General features: G+C 36.4%; 1 protein-coding gene across 11 annotated transcripts in view; it reads right to left on the reverse strand.

Moving 5' to 3' along the window:
- OPA1 (OPA1 mitochondrial dynamin like GTPase) overlaps positions 1 to 20,655 on the reverse strand; it is an 85,349-nt gene that overhangs the window by 46,717 nt on the left and 17,977 nt on the right. For 7 of the 11 annotated variants that reach the window (XR_008297739.1, XR_003420751.2, XR_008297737.1 and 4 more), the window contains 10 exons: positions 19,456 to 19,566; positions 14,684 to 14,737; positions 10,941 to 11,045; positions 9,170 to 9,256; positions 7,554 to 7,667; positions 3,500 to 3,580; positions 3,299 to 3,373; positions 2,912 to 2,983; positions 2,729 to 2,828; positions 2,282 to 2,412 (listed from right to left, as the gene is read on the reverse strand). Coding sequence is in view for 4 of the 11 variants with exons in the window: in XM_027061181.2 (XP_026916982.1) it covers positions 2,282 to 2,412; positions 2,729 to 2,828; positions 2,912 to 2,983; positions 3,299 to 3,373; positions 3,500 to 3,580; positions 7,554 to 7,667; positions 9,170 to 9,256; positions 10,941 to 11,045; positions 14,684 to 14,737; positions 19,456 to 19,566 (930 nt within the window). In the remaining 7 variants the exon portion in view is untranslated. The remainder of the gene's footprint in view (positions 1 to 2,281; positions 2,413 to 2,728; positions 2,829 to 2,911; positions 2,984 to 3,298; positions 3,374 to 3,499; positions 3,581 to 7,553; positions 7,668 to 9,169; positions 9,257 to 10,940; positions 11,046 to 14,683; positions 14,738 to 19,455; positions 19,567 to 20,655) is intronic. The other 4 variants (XR_008297741.1, XR_008297740.1, XM_027061182.2 and 1 more) reach the window with 1 other exon arrangement.

The following is a 20,655-nucleotide window of genomic DNA, read 5'->3' on the forward strand; positions in this document are numbered from 1 at the left end:
GCTGAACTTTTTCAAAATGATGGCTGAAAACATGATATGAGGCAATATGGTAGGTACGTTACCACAGTGCCAGGCACGCAGAGTCGCTCAATAAATAGTAGCTGCTGTTTTTATTTTCCCATACTTTTCTTCAAATATATAAATCCTAACCAAGTTGGACTTTTTTTTCTCTTTACAAATATTGGGATCCACTGGCTCTTTTAGGGTCAAAACCCTTTTCTAAACGTAATAAAAGCTAGAGACCCTGTCCCCAGGAAAATGCACATTTCCACAGAGATCAATCCCTCATACAATGTAAGAGTTCCTGCTCCCTATGCCTATTCAAATTAATACTGCAGGTAAGAATCCATCCTCTAAGACAAGTCACAGCCCTAAGCCAATGCTGAAGCTTTGGTATAAAAAAGGACTGATATACATTTCAGTTGCATTTCAAAATAAATATAAACTATCCTGGAGAAGAGGGGAAAGACATGAAAGAAATAAAGGGAGCTGGGAAAGAGGCAAAGAATTTGCTTCTACCTCACTTCTCCCCTCCTCCAACCAGGACCAAAACCACCACAGCAGGCCTCCCCCTCAAAATAAGGCAAAGCAAAGGCCATGGAGGTTGCCCACAGAAGAGTTAACACAGCAGGCCTGAGATTGCTGTCCTTAGAAAGGTCTGCTCGTCCTTGGCTGGCATTTGAGGACCTCACTGGTAAACAATTCCCACATTGACATAAAACTTTCTCCACATAACAGTGACTCATTGTGCAAGCAGTGTGGTTTCGGCTGAACACTTGGCTTTCCTTTGGGCGTCTGGAATTTTGGTACTTGAGGGTGCCTACATGACCAGCCCCCAGTAAGAACCTCAGGTGCCGAGTCTCATGAGAAACTTGTTGCTGGAGGGATTGAGCATTTCCCACATGACTCTACTAGGAAAGGGCTGTTGGAAACCTGAGCCGGGTTTCCTCCAGACACCAGGCTCTTGCACTTTATTTAGCCTTTCGTGATTTTGCTTTGCATCCAATACTGTTAATAGATCTTAGGCATAAGGACGACTATGTGCCGAGTCCCGTGAGTTCTTCTACAGAATCAGTGAACCTAGGGGTGGTCTGTCCTGGGAATCCAGCACAAGAGGCACAGTCCCAGATGTTTCAGGTGGGAAGGAGAGAAACTCTACGCAGTAGTACAAGGGATGAGTAGTTCTAATGGCAGATGTTCTATGGGGGACAGAGATATAACAATAATAACAGATGACAGCCACCATGTATATAAGACTTGGCAATGTTAGAGCACTATTTCAACCACTTTACAACAAATATTTAACTCATTAAACCTTCACAGCCTATGAGATAGTATCATTAATATCTTCATTTCCAACAGATGAGGAAGCCTAAAGCACTGAAAAAGTTTAAAAATTTACCCAACATGACACAGCTAGCAAAGGGTAGAGCCAGCTTTTGAAACCAAGCAATCTGGCTACAAAATCTATACTTGCAACCACTACCTTCTGCCTTTACCTTTGGTAAAGAACATGCCCTACGTCAAGACTGGCACCCTAGTAAGACTTACAACGTTACCTTGAAATAAAATTCTTTTGTTGTTACAGAAGGACAGGAGGGACACTGAACCCCATGAATAGAAGTCGCAGAATTTCAGAAATGAAAATGACCCTAAGACACCAACTAGATTGATAGCATGGATTAGGCACTAACTCGATGCAGACAAGTAACAAGATTTGTCCAAGGACACACGGCCGGTTGGTGGCCAGATAAGAATGCTGAGGCCTAACACCAATCCAGTGCCTTCTCTATTATAAAAATCTGCTTCACAGTCTTTGAGCAGTTGGGAAATATAATATTACCAAAAAAAAAAAAAAAAAGTATACACAATGTCCAGAAGGTATTTATAGTGTGACTAGTCTTACACTAATTTATGAAAATCAACTAAAAACAAATTTAGAAAAGAAACACCACAATCATTATTTTGTGGTTAATTAAGAAGTAGTTAATGACTGCACATCAGCACGTAAGATTATATTAGAGTAAGCAACATTAGTAATTTAAGAATTTCTGAAGCAAACTAACTGAAATTATGGAATTTTATTTATACTTCAAAATTACACTTAAGTAATTTACTGTAACTTTCTAATACTTTGTTTTTAATGAGGAGAAAAATCCCACCAAAGTATTCCACAAGGACTTTTTGATTGCTTGTTTCTTTTGTTTTTATAGCCAGTTCCTGCTACAGCTGACGCTTATACAAAGAATCTGTTCTCTCATAATAAAGAGCTTGTCCTCACCCTGCTCGGGCTAGCCACGTTTTTTTCTGCCAGGTCTACTTTGGTCAAAACAAATATCGTCCTCCTTCCATGAGGATCCATTTGACTGACCAAATCTGTAACAATGCTACGTTCAGCATCCACAGATCCATCTGAAAAAAAAAATTGAAAAATGACACTGCAATGATTGCCAAGTAGATTTTGTAACTTTAACCCTTGTATCTACATTATACTAAGAAAATTTTTCTTAATACATTTATCTTAGTTATGAAAAGAAATTCTAGCTAATAAAAATTTCTGTGATGTTTTATCAAAATATTCTTAATTTCATTTCTACTTACTAATAAAACGAATGGTTTACAGGAGGGCAAGACATATTTATGTTGTATGTTTATGTAACGTGCAAAGCTTAAGATTGCTAAGGAAAGAAGCGTATTGGTGCAATTAAAACCTTTTGATAAGATTTACCTTGAATACATAGTATGATGGCATTAGGATTCTGCATATAAGCTTTGCTGATACTGAAAATAGTTTCCTTTGTGTCAGGAGCCATGCCTGATGTCACAGTCTTGAAGAAAAAGGTTTTAAATGTCATTATACATGTTTTCCACAATAGGAACAAGATAAAACATAAGTTTTGTATATACTTACATTAATCACACCTGGTAAGTCAACAAGCACCATCCTTTGCAGTCCGGGGCCTTTTACGTTTAAGGATATGGTCTACTCAGGGAAACAAAACAAAAGGAAACTAATTGTGGGGGGCGGTTTGTTAGGGATTTATTGGTGATACGTGTTCTAAAAACTCTGTATCTCATCCATTCACAAAAAAGTTACCCTTTCTCTGATCCTAAAAGTTAATCACTCTAGAAAATTACTCACAAATGATTCATTATTTGGAATATTAAAAAAAAAAAATCTGTCTTGAAACAGCTGTATTCTCTAAACATGAATGCCAATATCATGATTTATTTCCAATCATTTGGATTTCCATAAAACACTTTCCATAAAACTGTTAAAATGAACTACAACACTTACCTCAGGACTAACAGTACAGCCTTCTTTCACATTTTTCCTCATTCGGAGTTCTATTTCATGTCTTAGTGCTGCAAGCTATTAATGGAAAACAACAAAATCCTGTGATAATCTTCCTTTAACAAATATTCCAGTTAGTTGTCGTTCATAAGCTTATACACATTATCAAGTTACACACATGAACCTCATGTAAATGCTACTTACATCCTCCTCTTTGGTAAGATCGAACTCCCGAGAACTATCTTTAAACAAGGCCACGTGGTGAGGACCTTCACTCAGAGTGACCTGAAATTAACAGAAAATGGACACGCAACAGTGCATTTACAATTCACGTTGACTCCCACAGCACTAACACAGCCTAGACGGGACCATTGCACTGCACGCATCAGGTCCCTTCGCAGCACACACCAGGAGCATCCCTGGGGGCTGTCAACATGGCAGCGCAGAGATCACAGAACTATTTATCTGTGTATACATCTGTCACAACTATTTACATCTGTACATCTATTTACATCTGTATATACATCTATACACAACTATTTATCTGTGTATACATCTGTCACAAGTGTCATAATTTCCCAACAAGCCTGCGGCTACTCTTTCATGACTGAAAGTGCTGCTGCCCCTCTCCTTTCCCAGTTAATGGCTACACAGAGTACTGAGCACAAAACCATCAATCTAAAACTTGAAAAACAAAAAGAAAATCTTGCATTTAACCTCAAAGGTAAATTTAGGTAAAGGACAATTCATTTACTCAACTTCTATTTATTGAGGGCTAACTGTGCAAGTGTTGCAGGAGGGAAACAAAGAAGGGACCGTCCCTGGCTTAGACCTCACTGCTTCTGGGAGAAGTATACACAGAGCTGACACGACAGTATAGTAAAACCTAGGTGCACACAAAAGACAGTGGTACTGACCACAGAGGAACTAAGGCAGCCTTCGCCCAAGGAGTGAGTGATGTTTGCATAAGGAATTCTCTAACAATGCAAGGCCCTGTGAACAGGGCCTTCCTGAGAACTTCTAACCTTCACATTCTTTTCTTTCTTTCTTTTTTTTCTTTTCCTTCTTTCTCTTTCTTTCCTTCCTTCCTTTTCTTTCTTTCCTTCCTTCCTTTCCTTTCTTTCCTTCCTTCCTTTCCTTCCTTCCTTCCTTTCTTTTCTTTTCTTTCTAACTTTTCAAGCTTCTCTATAATGTTCCAGTTTCATTTTTAAAATACAATTCCTTCTAGTGAGACTACCTAAAGCGGGCTAGATAACCAATAAAATCCAGCTGGTTGAAAGCATCAGAGAGCAACCATGGCAGCCTGAACTCAGTCCAAGACCCCCGAGGATGTTAGGGACACATTCTGATGGCTGTTTTTTCTCAGGGTGCTAGCAGATTTGTGGAACATGGTAGCACTGGAGAAAAGGTTACCAGTCTTACTGGATTGAGGAGACAAAATCAGAGATCAGGTTATCAAGCAGCCCTGAATTTAAGGTGCTAAAGCCCCAGAAAAAAATGGACAGCAGAAATGAATCTCCAAAAACCAAGCCCTACTTTTTGTGCACAATTGCCCCCTGTAAGGCATTTGCACATGTGGAAACAAAGCAGAAAGAAGCTGCTAAAAAGGCTAAGTCAAGATTTTGGCAACTTGTTTAGGAGAGACAAAAATTGAGTTCCGAGTCCATCAAGGAGAAGTCTTCTAGCAAATTCTAGAGGAGTAATGGTGAACTGGAAACAAAACAAAACAAAACAAAACAAAACAAAAAACCCAGCCTTTTATGTTTCAAGGGAATCTGTCCATGATTTACTCACCTGCCAGAAGAAAATTAACCCCTTCCTAAAATATAACATTGTCCACAGCTGCTATAATTACAGTGCTGCTCACAATGCAGAAGCTAGGTTTACAATGTTTTTAGAGATGATTATAGAGCAAGGCATGAGGTGTAGTCAATTTCCCCCCACAGTGGAAGTATTCCAAGTGCCCATCAATAGAAAATGGATCTATAAAGTTGGGTACATTCACACAAAACCATAGAGCAATGAAAAGGAAACTAGTTTTACACAACATAGTTGAGTTCACACCCAGACCCAAAACAGTGCACTCTGTATGGATCACACTAGACCGCTTCAGTTCTGGAAGATTCTAGAATCAGCCTCATTGTCTATTCTGGTCTTCATTCTTGATGGTGTCAATTTTCTAATTCTCCAATTACTCTGTACCTGACTACCTGACGTAAAAGAAAACAATACACAACCATACAGCTTCCCCTCAAATTTATGTCCACAGATCTTAATGGGGACCTCAGTATGGCTCAGCAACCCGATTATTTCTCAGTTTCTCTTGTCAACTCACTTCTGGCCTAGAAAGTCTTCCTTCTTAGCTCAATCTTTAACACTTTCTCCCTTCTCTTTACTTAACAGCTGATAATCTAGCCTCTTAGAGTCACTGAGCAAGGGGAAGTAAGCAGAAGGAAACTTGCACATATTCTACTTCATTGCCTCCACTGGTAAATTCAGCGATCGATTCTCAGTCTTCACCCTCCTTGATCTGTCAGCAGCTTTCAACCTCGCTGATCACTACCTCCCCCTCGGTATTTTCTTGACCTGACTTCCACTACACTGCACTGTTCTGATTCCCTCTAATACACTGGTAGCTCCTTCAGAAGCTCCTTTGTTGTCTGCTCCTTCCTCAACCTCTTAATCTTGGGTATGCCCAGGACACAATCCTTCATCCTGTGTCTTCTCTCTCCTCACTTCCTTGGTGATCTTACCCAGTAAGATCATGGAGTTAAATATCACATTTAGATATTTGATTACGAGTCCTAAATTTATGTCGCTAGCCCAGACCTCTCTCCAAATTTGTATCTCCAACTGCCTATTTATTTGTTAACATCCCTTGCAAGTCCCAAACTCCTGATCTTCTTCCCAGAGCTAATTCACTCTACTCCAGACTTCCCCATGTCAATTACATGTGGAAATTTATTCAGGCCCAAAACACTGGAGTTGTCCTGACAACTGACTCTCTCTATCAAGTATCTGAGGAAATCCTATTGATGCTGCTTTCAGAATAGATACATAATCCAACCATCTCTTATCACCTTCACTGCTACTTCCCTGGTGTAAGAATCACCTAGACACTCCAATAGCTTCTCATGTGGTCTCCGTGGTTCTACCCATCTTGCTTATGTCTATTTTCAAAACAGTAGCCAGAGTGAGCCTTTGAAAAAGTAATATTGCTCTATTCAAAACCCTGGACTGCTTATTTTATTCAAAATAAAAACCAAAGTTTGCATGATGACCAACAAGGCCCTACTGATCTGCTTTCCCTTGCCTCTCATTATCCATACTCTGACCTCATCATTTGCTAATCTTAACTGTGCTCTAGCCACACTGGCCTCGAACATGAAAACCACCTAACCACCTCAGGGGCTTTACACTAACTTTTTCTCTGCCTGGAAGACTCGTAGACTAGATATCCACACAACTTCTTCCCTCACTTAGTGCAAATCCCGGTTCAAATGTCACCTTCTCAATGCAGTCTACCAACACCCTGGCAGCCTCATTTCCCTTGTCTGGCTCCACTTTTTTTTTTTTTTTGGCAAAACACCCACCATCTTTTAACATACTACATAATCTGGTCACTTATTCTGTTTACTATTTATTGTCTGCTTCCTCTACTAGAACGTATCCTCCATTATGGCAAAGATCTTTGTTTTGTTTACCAACACACTGCCTCAAACAGTGCTGGAATGTATTAAACAAGTCCCAGCCTTGTTTACCTCAAAGGCTTTGCTATTACAATCGTTCCCTCTCTCTTACATCATTTTTACCTCTGAAACTAGATCATTACAATCAGTATATAAAAATCTCTCCCTTTACCCAACATATTTCCACTGTTGCTACCCCATTTCTCTACTCTTCTTACAGTAAAACTAGGAAATTTATATTTACTAACTCCACGGCCAATATTCCCATTCTCTCACTTAGCCTCTCACTAACCTCACATTGAATAAAATCTAGAGTCCTAACAAAGAACAGCTCAGTGCAGTCTGACCCCACGCCTCTGCCCTCCTCTCCCATCTCTCTCCCCTCACCTGCCCAGCAACTGTCACAATGGCCTCCTGGCTGTGTCTCCACCGATTTCCACAACAGGAGTACTTCCCAGTGCTATGTGTCAGTCTTCTCATTTACAATTCTTCATTTCAACACAATGAACAAACTCGACGGAAGCTGCTACTTTCCTGAGGAGCTTCGCCCAGATGGCCTGCTGTCCTACCTTAACTGGAGAACGTGTCATCATCTCCCCAGATCCTCGAGGGAATATCCGTGCTTGGGCAATCATTTCCAGCACACTAGTTTTTCCAGCACTCTGATCTCCAACCACAACAACCTTATCACAGAACAAATAACATTTATTCACATTTAAAAAAAATGTTTTTTATTTTGAGAGAGAGAGCGAGCGAGCAAGAGAGCATGCACAAGTGGGAGAGGGGCAGAGAGACGGAGAGAGAGAATCCCAAGCAGGCTCTGCATTGTCAGCACAGAGCCCAACATGGGGCTCGATCCCATGAACCATGAGATCACGACCTGATCTCAAGAGTCAGACACTTAAGTCACCCAGGCGCCCCAGAGTTTTTAATACAAACTTACATTTAAATAGATTTGAAATACTGCTGAGGTTTTTTTAGTCTTTTAAAATAGCTACAGCTAAATGATTTTGAAAACACCATCCAGAAAACAAAGATGGCCAATACACATATGCCTATTGAAAATATAAACAGGAAAATATTAATTGGATCCATTATTTATAACTAAATTTTTATTAAAGACTTGTGCTAAGCAAAATAAGTCAGTCAGATATCATGATTTCACTCATATGTGGAATTTGAGAAACAACAGATGAACATAGGGGAAGGGAAGGAAAAATAAGATGAAAACAGAGGGAGGTAAACCATAAAAGACTCTTAAGTACGGAGAACAAACTGAGGGTGCTGGAGGGGAAGGGTGGGGGGGTGGTGAGTTAAATGGCTGACAGGCATTAAGGAGGGCACTTTACGGCTGAGCACGGGGTGTGATGTGTAAGAGATGAATCACTGGGTTCTACTCCTGAAGCCAAGACTACACTGTATGTTAACTGACTTGAATAAAACAAAAACAAAAACAAAAACAAAAAAAACAAACAAAAAAACCCTTATGCTAATTAAACCACTACTTCTAAAACCATACCATTTCTGTTGTACACATCTTTTCCATAGCTAGTTTACTCTTTACAAAGACATTTTCAATTCTGTGAAATTAAATTTCCCTCACTAATTTAATCCACTATTCAGGTATTTTAGTACCATGGGTATTACAAATATATAATGGCAGATACCTGATAACCTTCCTTCATTACACATAAATTCAACGTGTATATTTATACAATGGGCCAAATGGGCCAGTGAACCAAAACAGCCAAACAACATTCAGTGCTTACGACATCATGTAGAACACATAAATAATATTATATAGGTAAAAGACATATGTCTCTGTTTATGTCTGTGTGTGGTGTGCACATATGTATATGTCTATATTGTGTGTCTGGGTATATATACACAGAACTTTTTTAAAACGTAAAGTGTTCTTGGGGTGCCTGGGTGGCTCAGTCGGTTGAGTGTCCGACTTCTGCTCAGGTCATGATTTCACGGCCCAGGAGTTTGAGCCCCGCGTCGGGCTCTGTGCTGACAGCTCGGAGCCTAGAGCCTGCTTTGGATTCTGTGTCTCCTTCTATCTCTGCCCCTAACCCACTAGCATTCTGTCTCTGTCTCTCTCAAAAATAAATAAATATTATAAAAAACGTAAGGTGTTCTTTTGCTAATGAGCAAGTTCACTATGTGTTAATTTTTCACTTACCCTTGGCAGATGATCTTGTGTATTGTAACTGGCGTCATAATCAGATAGAACATCAAGAACTTCAGAATACATGTCAATCAAGGATTTCTACAAAATTTTAAAAATTAGTATGAAACAGTGAACACATTAAAAAATAATCAGATGTGTCAAGAGAAAAAAAGCTGATTAATCCAAAATGTGTTTCCATAATGACTGTATTGTTTTTTTCCAATTATATAAATACACATTCATAGTAAAACAGTGTGGCATGAAATTCCATTTCCCTCTTATCCATCTTATTTTATTCAGAGATATACTGATTTAATAAAGTACATTAACTGAGGATTTCCTAAGCTTCTAATGAAATGTTAAAAGAGGGACGTTATGGTTTAACATTGAAGAGCTAAAATAAATGCCCAACAAAGGAAGGCCATTAACACCATAAGGCCAAACAAGGAGTCAAGTGACCAACTGCAAGGGAATCATCCTCTATCAAGTTTGGTATGTGGATCAGAGGGAGACACACAGAGAGGGTGAGAAACAGAGACCAAAGAAAGATAAAAGTAGGGAAAAAAAGTCACCAAGAAGACCGTTAAATCAGTAAGAATGAGTACGTGTACTGTGACAACTGGGCAGATGAAGGAGTGAGAGCATCAGGGACAGACATCCTGCATTGTTTTTTCTGTGTAGAACCAGGACAGAACATGGGACCCAGCAAACAATAAGCTTGAAGAAAGTATCTGATGAGTGACTCAACAAATAAGTAAAACAGGTGGGAAAAAAAGGGTTACTGTCAAGCACATAATAATTAAAGACAAGTTTCAATGCAAGGTAGGAACAAAACGAGGGGCCTATGTTTTCTTGCATCTCATAACACCTCAAAGTAATTAAATGGAAAACAACTGCTATGCCCTCCACCCCAAAATAAAAAGTTCTTGAAATTTTCACTACCATTTCATTTTATGAGAGAAAATACTGTTTCTGAGGTGAACTCTATTAACACTTGGACATGACTTCCCTCAATTGCCACATGTGACTTGTGAATAAAGCCATGCTATTTATCTGTTTTATGCAGTCGTGATTTAAAGTCAGAACTACTAATACATGTTGGTTAAACTAGTACTACTTAGCTTTGGACCTTGGCTTCAGAATACATGTCATGATTTATTGTAGGTTTGCTATACACAAATACTGTTTACTTACATGAGATACAAGTTAAAAATATTACTTCAATTTAATTCAGCACATACAGCCTGGTTTAGTGGGCAATAATAAGATTTAACTTACCAATAATGGTAATTACCAGTGTGCTGATGGTCACAATCCCAGTATATACTTTTTTCCAACATTCTCTAAAATACCTAAGAAACCTTCCAGAAAAAAACGTGAATTCTTCTAAAAGTGAGGAAAGTGAACTAATCATTCACTGGAAATACAAGTGTGGCAATGAAGCTAAGTCGTATCTAAATGTCCATCAACTCACAATTCTGATTTTATGCCGTAGAAATTAAATAAGCCTAAAGATAAAGTGGCTATTTCAGAAAAATAAATTGATTCACAAGAAATGACTGTTAAAAGTATGAAGATTTTATAGGCCTAGTATGAAACAAATGTCTGGAGACTATAATTTGTGAAATGTCTTAAGATAGGAAAGACTTCCCAATCTCCCAAGGATATCAAGTTAGAAAGAAAAGGATAGAACATATTACAGCTTTAAAAACGTACTGACTGAATGCACAGTGTGAAATGGCAAACTTCTGGAACTAACAAAATTCAGATAAACTTAAAATACCTTAAGCTTTCTGTGATGGATGCCTTTGTCATCTTTCTGTAATACTAATTTTCTTAATTCTTTGTTCTCTTTTTCTAATCGTTCCAAGATCCTCTGGTACTTTAACTGCAACAAAATAATACCATAATTATGTAAGAAAAAGTTGGGTTAATAACATAATTAAGTCTAAATTAAAATCTTCCAAATTCCTGAAGTCATATCTCCTATTTAAAATGAGCTTTTCATTTATAAAGCTTCTTTGAAAATGTTGGAAATAAAATAAATTATATTATCTCACACAAACAGTGGAATTCATTATAGTTTTCTATTATAATTTGGCATTTTATTTGGAAAATTCTTTGCTATTTACACTGAAGAAATTAAGTTATTTAAAAATACTAAAATGTAAGAATTTAAAGAAGCAAGTTCTTAAGTACATTCTATTGAAGTAATATTTCCTATCACATCAAAAATTTAAATTTTCATTATGGGGACATTTGACAAAAATTCAAATTCTTCCCATTCTCCATGTTATTTTATGCTGTAATTAAAATGATACAAAATAGGGGCGCCTGGGTGGCTCAGTCGGTTGAGCGTCCGACTTCAGCTCAGGTCATGATCTCGTGGTCTGTGGGTTCGAGCCCTGCGTCGGGCTCTGTGCTGACAGCTCAGAGCCTGGAGCCTGTTTCGGATTCTGTGTCTCCCTCTTTCTCTGACCCTCCCCGTTCATGCTCTCTCTCTCTCTGTCTCAAAAATAAATAAACATTAAAAAAAAAAAATTTAAAAATAAATAAATAAATAAAATGATACAAAATAACAATAACTAACAGTACCTGAGCATGTATTATGTGACAGGCCTGATACTGAATGCTTTAACAGCATTAGTGTCCTTAAGTCTTTACAGGAGACAAAAGTTAGGGGCCAGAGGTTAGGGACACTTGGTAGCCTATCCAAGGTCACAGAGTTCTGAATATAGGTCAGAGTCAAGAGCTTAAACTGTCCAAATTTTGGTTACGTTTCCGTGGCTGGAAATTATACATCAATTTTTAAAATACTGATATAAAAGCAGATTTAAAGAAGACTAATACATTGACAAATACATCTGACAAAACAAGACAGACTGTTTTGTCAAAGCAGATGCTTAGCTACACGCTGTTCTTCTCAAATACATGTGATTCTTTCCTACTTGGTCACCTCAGTTGGTATAATATTACTTCTTGCCTAAACATTAACAACGTTCAGAAAACTATTAAGAATTACTTCTCTCTCCAACCAGCAGAATGTTTACATCCAACTTATAATATCATGCCTTTTAAAATGGAAAAGAAGGGGCGCCTGGATGGCTCAGTCGGTTAAGCGGCCGACTTTGGCTCAGGTCACGATCTCGTGGTCTGTGGGTTCGAGCCCCGCATCAGGCTCTGTGCTGACAGCTCGGAGCCTGGAGCCTGTTTCAGATTCTGTGTCTCCCTCTCTCTGACCCTCCCCTGTTCATGCTCTGTCTCTCCCTGTCTCAAAAATAAATAAAATGTTAAAAAAAAATTTAAAAAAAATAAAATGGAAAAGAATCCTTAGGAAAATTTTTAGATTGGTGTAATCTCCTCAGAATGAAGTAAATAAATGACAGGAAGTCAGGGCCCTGTCCTCAGAGAATGTTAAACTTGAGTCAAATTTTTAAAAAAGCATATTCTGCAGTAGGACTCTGTACTATGAAACAAGTAGAACTAGAGGCTAGATTCTACTATAAACTTTTTATTTTAAACACACTTATTCATTTATATGTAGTAATATATACAACAAAATTATGGCAGAATTAAATTTTTGTTGTCTAATATGTTAGCCACTAGCCACTATAGCTGCTGAGCACTTTGAAATGTGGCTAGTCTGAACTGAGATGTAGCGTTAAGGGTAAAATACACACCAGATTTTTACAATTCAGTATATAAATAAAACACCTCATTAATATTTTTATACTAATTACATGTTTGAAGGATATTAATTTGGGATCTACAGGGTTAAATAAAATACATCATTAAAATATGTTACCTATTCCTTCTTACCTTTTTGTAACGTAAAAATTTAAAACTACACACGCGGCTTGCATTAGGTTTCTATTGCATTTCAGTAATACAGATAACCCCATGGCTTATTACATCAGGAATTTTTCATACAGTGTTTTTGTCAATACCCTGTGGCTGACACTACAAATCGCTCAAGTCGAGTTGATATCAATGGACATACAAGTGTGGTAGGATTTCCACTGGCTCATTTCTTTATAAATATGGAATTAATTTTGGGGTCTACATTTTCTGGGGATGGAACCATTCTTTGGTACAGGTGCCAATCTATAGCCATCCTGCAGAGACATGCTACTGAGTGGTCTTCCAAAGATCTAGACCAACAGTTCTCAAACTTAAGGATGCATCAGAATCACTTGAGGGCTTCTGAAAAGAAAAATTACTGGGTTCTACTTCTAGAGTGCTGATTCAGGGGGTCTAGGAAGGGGTCAATAATTTGTATTTCTAACAAGTTCCCAAAGGATACTGGTTGCTACTGCTCCAGAGACCACATTTTGAGACCAATGATTCTTAAACTCTAGCTGAATTGAAGACTGGAATTGCCTGGCTGGGAAGTATTTAAAAATACATAGGGTGATGGCCAGAGCACAAGTGATTATATGGTATGGTCTGGCATAAAGATCAATGCATAGATATCAAGGAAATCAACCACAGATATTAAGAAAATCTGTGACCAAAAAATACTAATTGTTTAATTTTATCTAGGTTGCCCCTTGTATTTTTTTCCCCTAAAAAGAAAGCTCTTTAAAACAAGTTTTAACTTAAAACAAAACCTCCTTAATTATTGTATATCATTGTTATTTATGTAAAATAACAATTATACTATATGTTATATACTACAGTTGTGTTTATATTACATTATAAAATAGTAATAATCATAATACTATAACTAATGATGAAGTGGGTGATAGGGCAATTTTGCACTAGAATATACCTACTCATCACACTGAATAGAACGTCTTTAAAATAATAGTAGCTTTATAACCAACTATTGGAGAACAGATTTTCAACTTAGTGCCAGAAATACATTTAGAGAAGGCATTATCTGACTATTTTGGGGATTTAGAGAAGTAAAGGAAAAAGATACTGAGGGCTGACTAGAACTGTGGTTTCTTTTTTAAATTTTTTTTCTTCAACGTTTTTTATTTATTTTGGGGACAGAGAGAGACAGAGCATGAACGGGGGAGGGGCAGAGAGAGAGGGAGACACAGAATCGGAAACAGGCTCCAGGCTCCGAGCCATCAGCCCAGAGCCTGATGCGGGGCTCGAACTCACGGACCGTGAGATCGTGACCTGGCTGAAGTCGGACGCTTAACCGACTGCGCCACCCAGGCGCCCCGAGAACTGTGGTTTCTTAAACTGTGGTTTCTTACTACTTACATTAATTAGCCTGTCAATGTAAATGGTTTACATAAGGATGAGTCATTTTTCCCTCATTTTTGCTTTTCATAGCAGTGTTTCTTTAAAATTAGAAGCACAAGATTCACTAAAAAACAGGTCTTTACATAGAAGGAGTTAACCACACTTACCAAATTCCTTATCAATTTGCTTTTGCACTTTTTTTTACATTTATTAATAAGGGTGTATCATCAAACCACTCCAAATTTTGCTTTCTTAAAAAAATTTCCACATCACCAAACTTAAGACTATAACATAAAGTCCCTGGTTCTTTCTACTCATCAGAATTACCTGAGTATGCAGAAGTTCTTCTTGAAGCTGGTCAATTTTCTCTTTGTCTGTAACCTAAACATTTAAAATAAATTAATTTTATTTCCAGAGAAATGGATTTATGTAAAATGGGCACTAAGTTAAATTTTTTGAAAAGTATTTTTGAAAATAAATACTGACTTTATCTGCATATTTGATCAAAGCACATTTTAAATCAAGTGATTAATGAATAAAGTAAAAAAAAACTATATTCACTACAATTGTTCATCAAAATTTCATAACTGTATTCATAAGTAAAAGCCTTAAAAAGCAATCACTTTCAGGATGCTATTCTAGTGATTTCTGATGAATGAGTTGTTATAAAATGAAGAGACCAACACACGGTCACTACCATTTTCGTAGGCTGTTTTGTTCTCAAGGACAGGCATTTGATGCTTGGAGAAAAAGGGCACAGATACCTACAGAATGTGTTCAGGGAACTTATACAGGCTAGGCTATCATTTATAGCTACTGACGAAATTCATTGGTCATAGTGATATTTAAGCATATATTACGCCTTTCTATTCGATAAGTAGGGAAGTATTTAATAAATGCAAAGACCCTGTATTTTCAGCTCTTTACGTGGAGCCTGACGCTGGTTTTTAAATTCAGTTCCAGTACAAGATCTGCTAACCCATAATACAGTGAATGCATCAGTAGCAATAAAGTTGAGTAAAGCAACTAAAATTGATTGAAATATAAAACAAAAGTAGGATAAAATCTACAGCTATTGTGGAAACTACTTCCAATTGTTATTAATGCTGATAACTCTAAGATAAGATGCCCCAAAACAACATAGAACTTTATTGCATTATCAGACTATAGTCACAGTACAATTCTAAATATGAAACGCAATGATCAATTTTAATTAAAATGATGTCAATTATGGCAAATCCATGTAACTGTGCTTTGACTCCTTGGTGAGGTGAAGTTGTCATACTCAGTCTTTGAAAAGAATGATCTAATTTCTAATAATCAAAACTTGTAAACATGAATTTATTTCATAGGAGACAAAACTCAAGGTAAAATTCATCTAAGTCCTTGTTCACTTTCATTCAATGGCTATTCAAGCAATCAAGATATCATGGTAGCAAATATATACGAAAAAATTTTAAATGATTTGCTTCTTGAGGTAGATATTAGTAACTCTTAATCCATACAATAAAAATTTATTTTGCAGTTTTAATTCCTATTTCCAAAAACTTTCTCAAAATAATCCTGAAATTTCTTGTAAATAAAAATGACAATGCTTGCTACAAATGGTAAGTATATTATTTTTTCCTTAAAAGTCTATGCCTAAAAATCTCCAAATGTGATTCAGTAATTAGAAGAGAATATAAAACAAATTTTGTATTGCTGTTTTCTCATTCTTATATAGCAAGCAGACACTTATGAAGAGAATTTTTCTCATTTGATTGTGTTTGTATAAAATGGACAAGAATTATTAATAGTCGCCTAAAATGTGAGGAAACAAGCAAGTTGGGGAGGAACCAACAACCCAAAGAACAAAATCTTGAAGACCAATGAAGAAATAAATTCTTCCATATTGTTTTCATGTGGCATGCCATCATACTGTAATAATGCACTCATAAAAATGTTATGCATATTAAATTCCCAATTCATTTTAAAAGGTACTTGAATTAATTCTGTTCCATTAAATGCTCATCTGACACTAGCTAAATTAGTATGAAATTATATAAACAGTATTAGCATAAACTGTTTTAGTTTTGAATGTGAATATTTCATGACTTCATGCAATATGTCCTTAATTACAATAGAAAATCCAGTGTTAGTCTACATCTGGGGCAAGAGTTAAGAAACTAATACAATTACACAAAAAGTTAGAATGCTTACTGTAAGCCAAGGACTATAAAAGGCTAACTCGGTAATTTGGTAAAATAAAAAGGGTAAATAAAAGGTTAAAAGGATATAAGGTTACTAGAATATTACAAATAACAATCTTTATGCTAATATTAGAATTTAGTAATGATGACTGTTAAGATTTTTATAAATTCAGATTTTTAGGAGTATTTAGATTTATACTTGCCCTTTCTGGCACAAGTGTTAGGCATGACTCATGCACAGTTTTATCAATATGCTTCCTATCTGCTTGGTTTAATGGAACATCAAAAGTAACATCGTATTAAAAGACAGGTGGTGGTGGAGTCAAGAATTAGACCTCACATTTTCTAGGAAACAAGATGAAAACCTTTAGGTTTACAAGATAAATATTAAAGATACCGAGAAGATACTTTTACATATTTTCTTAAGGGAACAGCACATGCTATTTTTCACGTATCACTTATTCAATATCTTAACTGGCAGTCGGTATATTTAATGTTGATGCACTTTGCTGGTAAAATTCAGCTACTTACGACAGGAGTTCAGTTCTTGCCCTGTTGTTTAACATACTGTTTGCATTATGAAATTTAAAACTCACCCTGACAGAAATGGGTATCAATGGTCTTGAAACCAGAGCTTTTCTACAATTCCAGGGCTGTGAAACTGATGGAGAAAGAGCGGAATCCTCCGCAGAAACAAGCTAAAGCTGAAAGAGAAAAACCTTTACTAGCTCCTCACAAAACCAAGCCTGATTTTTAAATTTTAAGTATTTCTTCCTACTAAGCCATTGCGGCCATTCTGAAATAGCAAAATATACATATAAGGGACTCGCAAACCTTTCCATGTACGTGTACGCCCCTGCATGAGCTACAGGGACAGTTTATTAGCTGCTACTATAAAAAATGAAGGCCTGCTTACATTTCAAGAAGGTAAGGAAGGATGATTAAAAATCAACAAAAAGCTGTGGCTTTGTACCTCAAGAAAACCTCACACACCCAGAGGAATGCTATAAATCTCATGAATTAGGATTGGGATCATGAGGACAGTGAAGGGCTGAAAAGTCACCTGTGTACCAACTACAGGGGGAACCGGGGGAAGATGCAGTAAGGAGTATGACATCATCATAGAAGAGCAGGAATTGTTTTTAAAGTTCCATTTACTTTCACACAACTCCAAAGTGGGCCAGACTGTTTGGTGCTCTCCTAAGTATGCCTTAATAAACAAAACAGACGGAGGTACAGTCCTATCAGTTGCTATTTTACAAAAGGGGGAAATGAGGAATAAAATGGTTAAATGAATAATCTGAAAATATCAGAAATGAAATGGTATCACTAAACCTGAAAGCAGGCTAGAAAGTAGGCCACAAATGAACATCAAACTTGGGCAATGTAGAAAACGAACATTATTCACTACTAATATCCCTTAAAACATCAGGTTCAAAAGTATATTGATAATCTTAAACTGTATCTTAAAATCTTAAAATGGAAGGCAGATCTATGGGACTCATTTCAAATTCTTTTACCATTATGAAAAAACAAGAACAACTTGCAGCTAGAGCTATCCATATTTCTAACTAACATACCAGAATATAGTAGTTCCTTTGCCTTCTTTCTGTAACAAAGCTAAGGAACAGATGGTTGGCTTTAAGCATCCAATTTGTTAGAATATTTAAATGGCACTTCAACAAAATACAGAACAGAGAATGCTAAAGCACCATTTAAAATAAGTCCTTCCTTGGTTTAACACATCTACTTTAACTTAACCAAACAGGAAAATAACTTATTTTCTGTTTCCACCTATGTTGTTCGCTCACTGAAAGCTAAATATACAGGAGTTGATTCCACAGCCCTGGAATTGAGAAAAGCCAGGAAGTGACACTGAAAAGATAAATGAAACTATGAGGCATACTCTCAAATATTACCATCACCAAATGCCGTAAGGTTAGTAAGCAAATTTATTGCCTTCAATCATTATCTATAGTATTGGGTAACTTCAGTATCAGAACCTACAGGAACCTAATTAAATGGCTGAATTTCTTTTCCTGAATAAAATCTGTATACGACTTTAAAACTTTCCTGATCTAATATATGCAACATAATTAAGCTGATGTTAAGATCTCAGAATATAACTTTAAAATCATTACATTCATTGCATTTTGACTCAAGCCCCTTCAGAACATTAACCTTGAGATCTACACCATAAGATCATGTAGCAGCTGAAAGCATACTTTTAAGGACTTCTTGACTGTACCAATAACCAAACATTTATATAGATTTATGCTGACTTTTATTAGAATCTGTTTTTTAGCAACCTCAATTATATCAACTTTCCAATGTTCAATCCTTCAGTCATCCGAGGTGAAAATTTATTTGTGCTGACTTCACAACTGTGGAAAAACTTAATGAGTTGATCAAGGTATATAAGAATAATTTTGCCCAAAATTTACATCAAAACAGTTTTCTTCTGTAAGAAATAACAGTATTTTCTGCTGATTCATTTTACTAAAACTATAATTTTCATTGTTTAAATAATTTAAATTGTGGTCATCCACAGTAATCCCTTACATTTTAGAAATGAAAACTTGGGAGAACCACAGATAAGTGGGCTACAAACCTAGGATGACTCAATAACTGGACCAAGTAAATCACAATTCATAATTCTTTTCTAAATACAAATCCGTGCTCCCTCACAGATCATCTCATTTCAGAAAATAAATTCTATGTTAAACATTTTGGATTTGCTTATCCACTCTAGGAAAGTTACATATTTGTATTATATATCTTTCAAATTTTTATTGTGTCAAAAATAATTACTCATAATTGGAGTCCATGAAGGTATTAAGATGACATGATCTTGGCTGAAATGGCTGATTAGTGTGAACACATCAGTAGCCCCCTTAAAGCATCCATCACCTTGCGCTTCTGTTGGGCATAGCTTGTGCTATATTGGCCAGCGGCTCTGCGCGCTTCCTCTTCATGCTCTTGAATTTGCTGTTGTAAGAGAATGAGCTCACCAAGCAGACCCTGCCATGAGTTTACAATGAGGAGAAGAGGAAAATTGGGGAGGAGAACAATGTTAAACCAAAGGGCACAAGCAAGGAACAGATGTAAGTTAGGGAAGAAGGGATAGCTTACAACAAAAATGGAAACACGTTTATGTACCTTTAGAAAGCCACCATATAATAGGGCTCTGTACCACGTTTCCATTTTTCCCCTCAGTAAAATTAGATGTCTCAGAAATATAAAACAGCAGAGTTTAAAAAGTGAAAAGAAAATGCAATGTGGCTGTCGGCTGAACAAAGTGAGCCAGATGTATAATATTAATATACAGTAAAACCTAGACTAACTGGAATGCTCAAGGAAAGTGGCATTGCAGTTAACAACTGATTACCTCAACCCTTAGTTCTGAATTGCCAATATGAACTAGTGTATGCTCCTGACTTGAAACATAAGGGGGAAAAAATCTTTTAATTGTCAACCATAATTCTCATAAAACTGAATGGAGAATACATCATAGTTTAATTATTAAATTATTATGTATTTGTTCTTTGATATCTGATGTCTTCAATTAAAGACCATAGCCCCTCAAAACTATTAATTTGAGTTTCCAAGCATCAAGTTAATCAAGGTTTTACATTAATTCATATATTCTACATGCCTATACATACAAGCTTATCTGACTAAAATTTAGTTTGTTTTTTTTTTTTTGCAAATTAACAAATAATGTTTGAGGCACTGTTTTAACTTTATACAACATAAAATAAGTAGCCTGACTGAATTTTCACTTTTTATGAGCTGTTTTGACATTCAGTAAAAATAGCCTCTAAGAATATATCAATTACTAGAGCAAAAGCACTATAAAAGAACATAGTTAGGATTTGGAAATAATACAGTTATTATGAAAATTTAAAATGAAACAAAACCTAGTTTGGACCTGTGTACAACACAATCAACATTTATATGTTTATAATTCATTCCACTTAAAAATCATGACATGCTAACTAATGTAATTTTTATCACAATGTATTTACATGTGGCAGAATACCCAATACATGTCATTTTCTGTATAGTATTTTTAATTGCTGGCCTATTAGATAATAGCCCTCAAGAAAT

Source organism: Acinonyx jubatus, chromosome C2 (assembly GCF_027475565.1).
Source record: "Acinonyx jubatus isolate Ajub_Pintada_27869175 chromosome C2, VMU_Ajub_asm_v1.0, whole genome shotgun sequence".
Lineage (NCBI taxonomy): Eukaryota > Metazoa > Chordata > Mammalia > Carnivora > Felidae > Acinonyx > Acinonyx jubatus.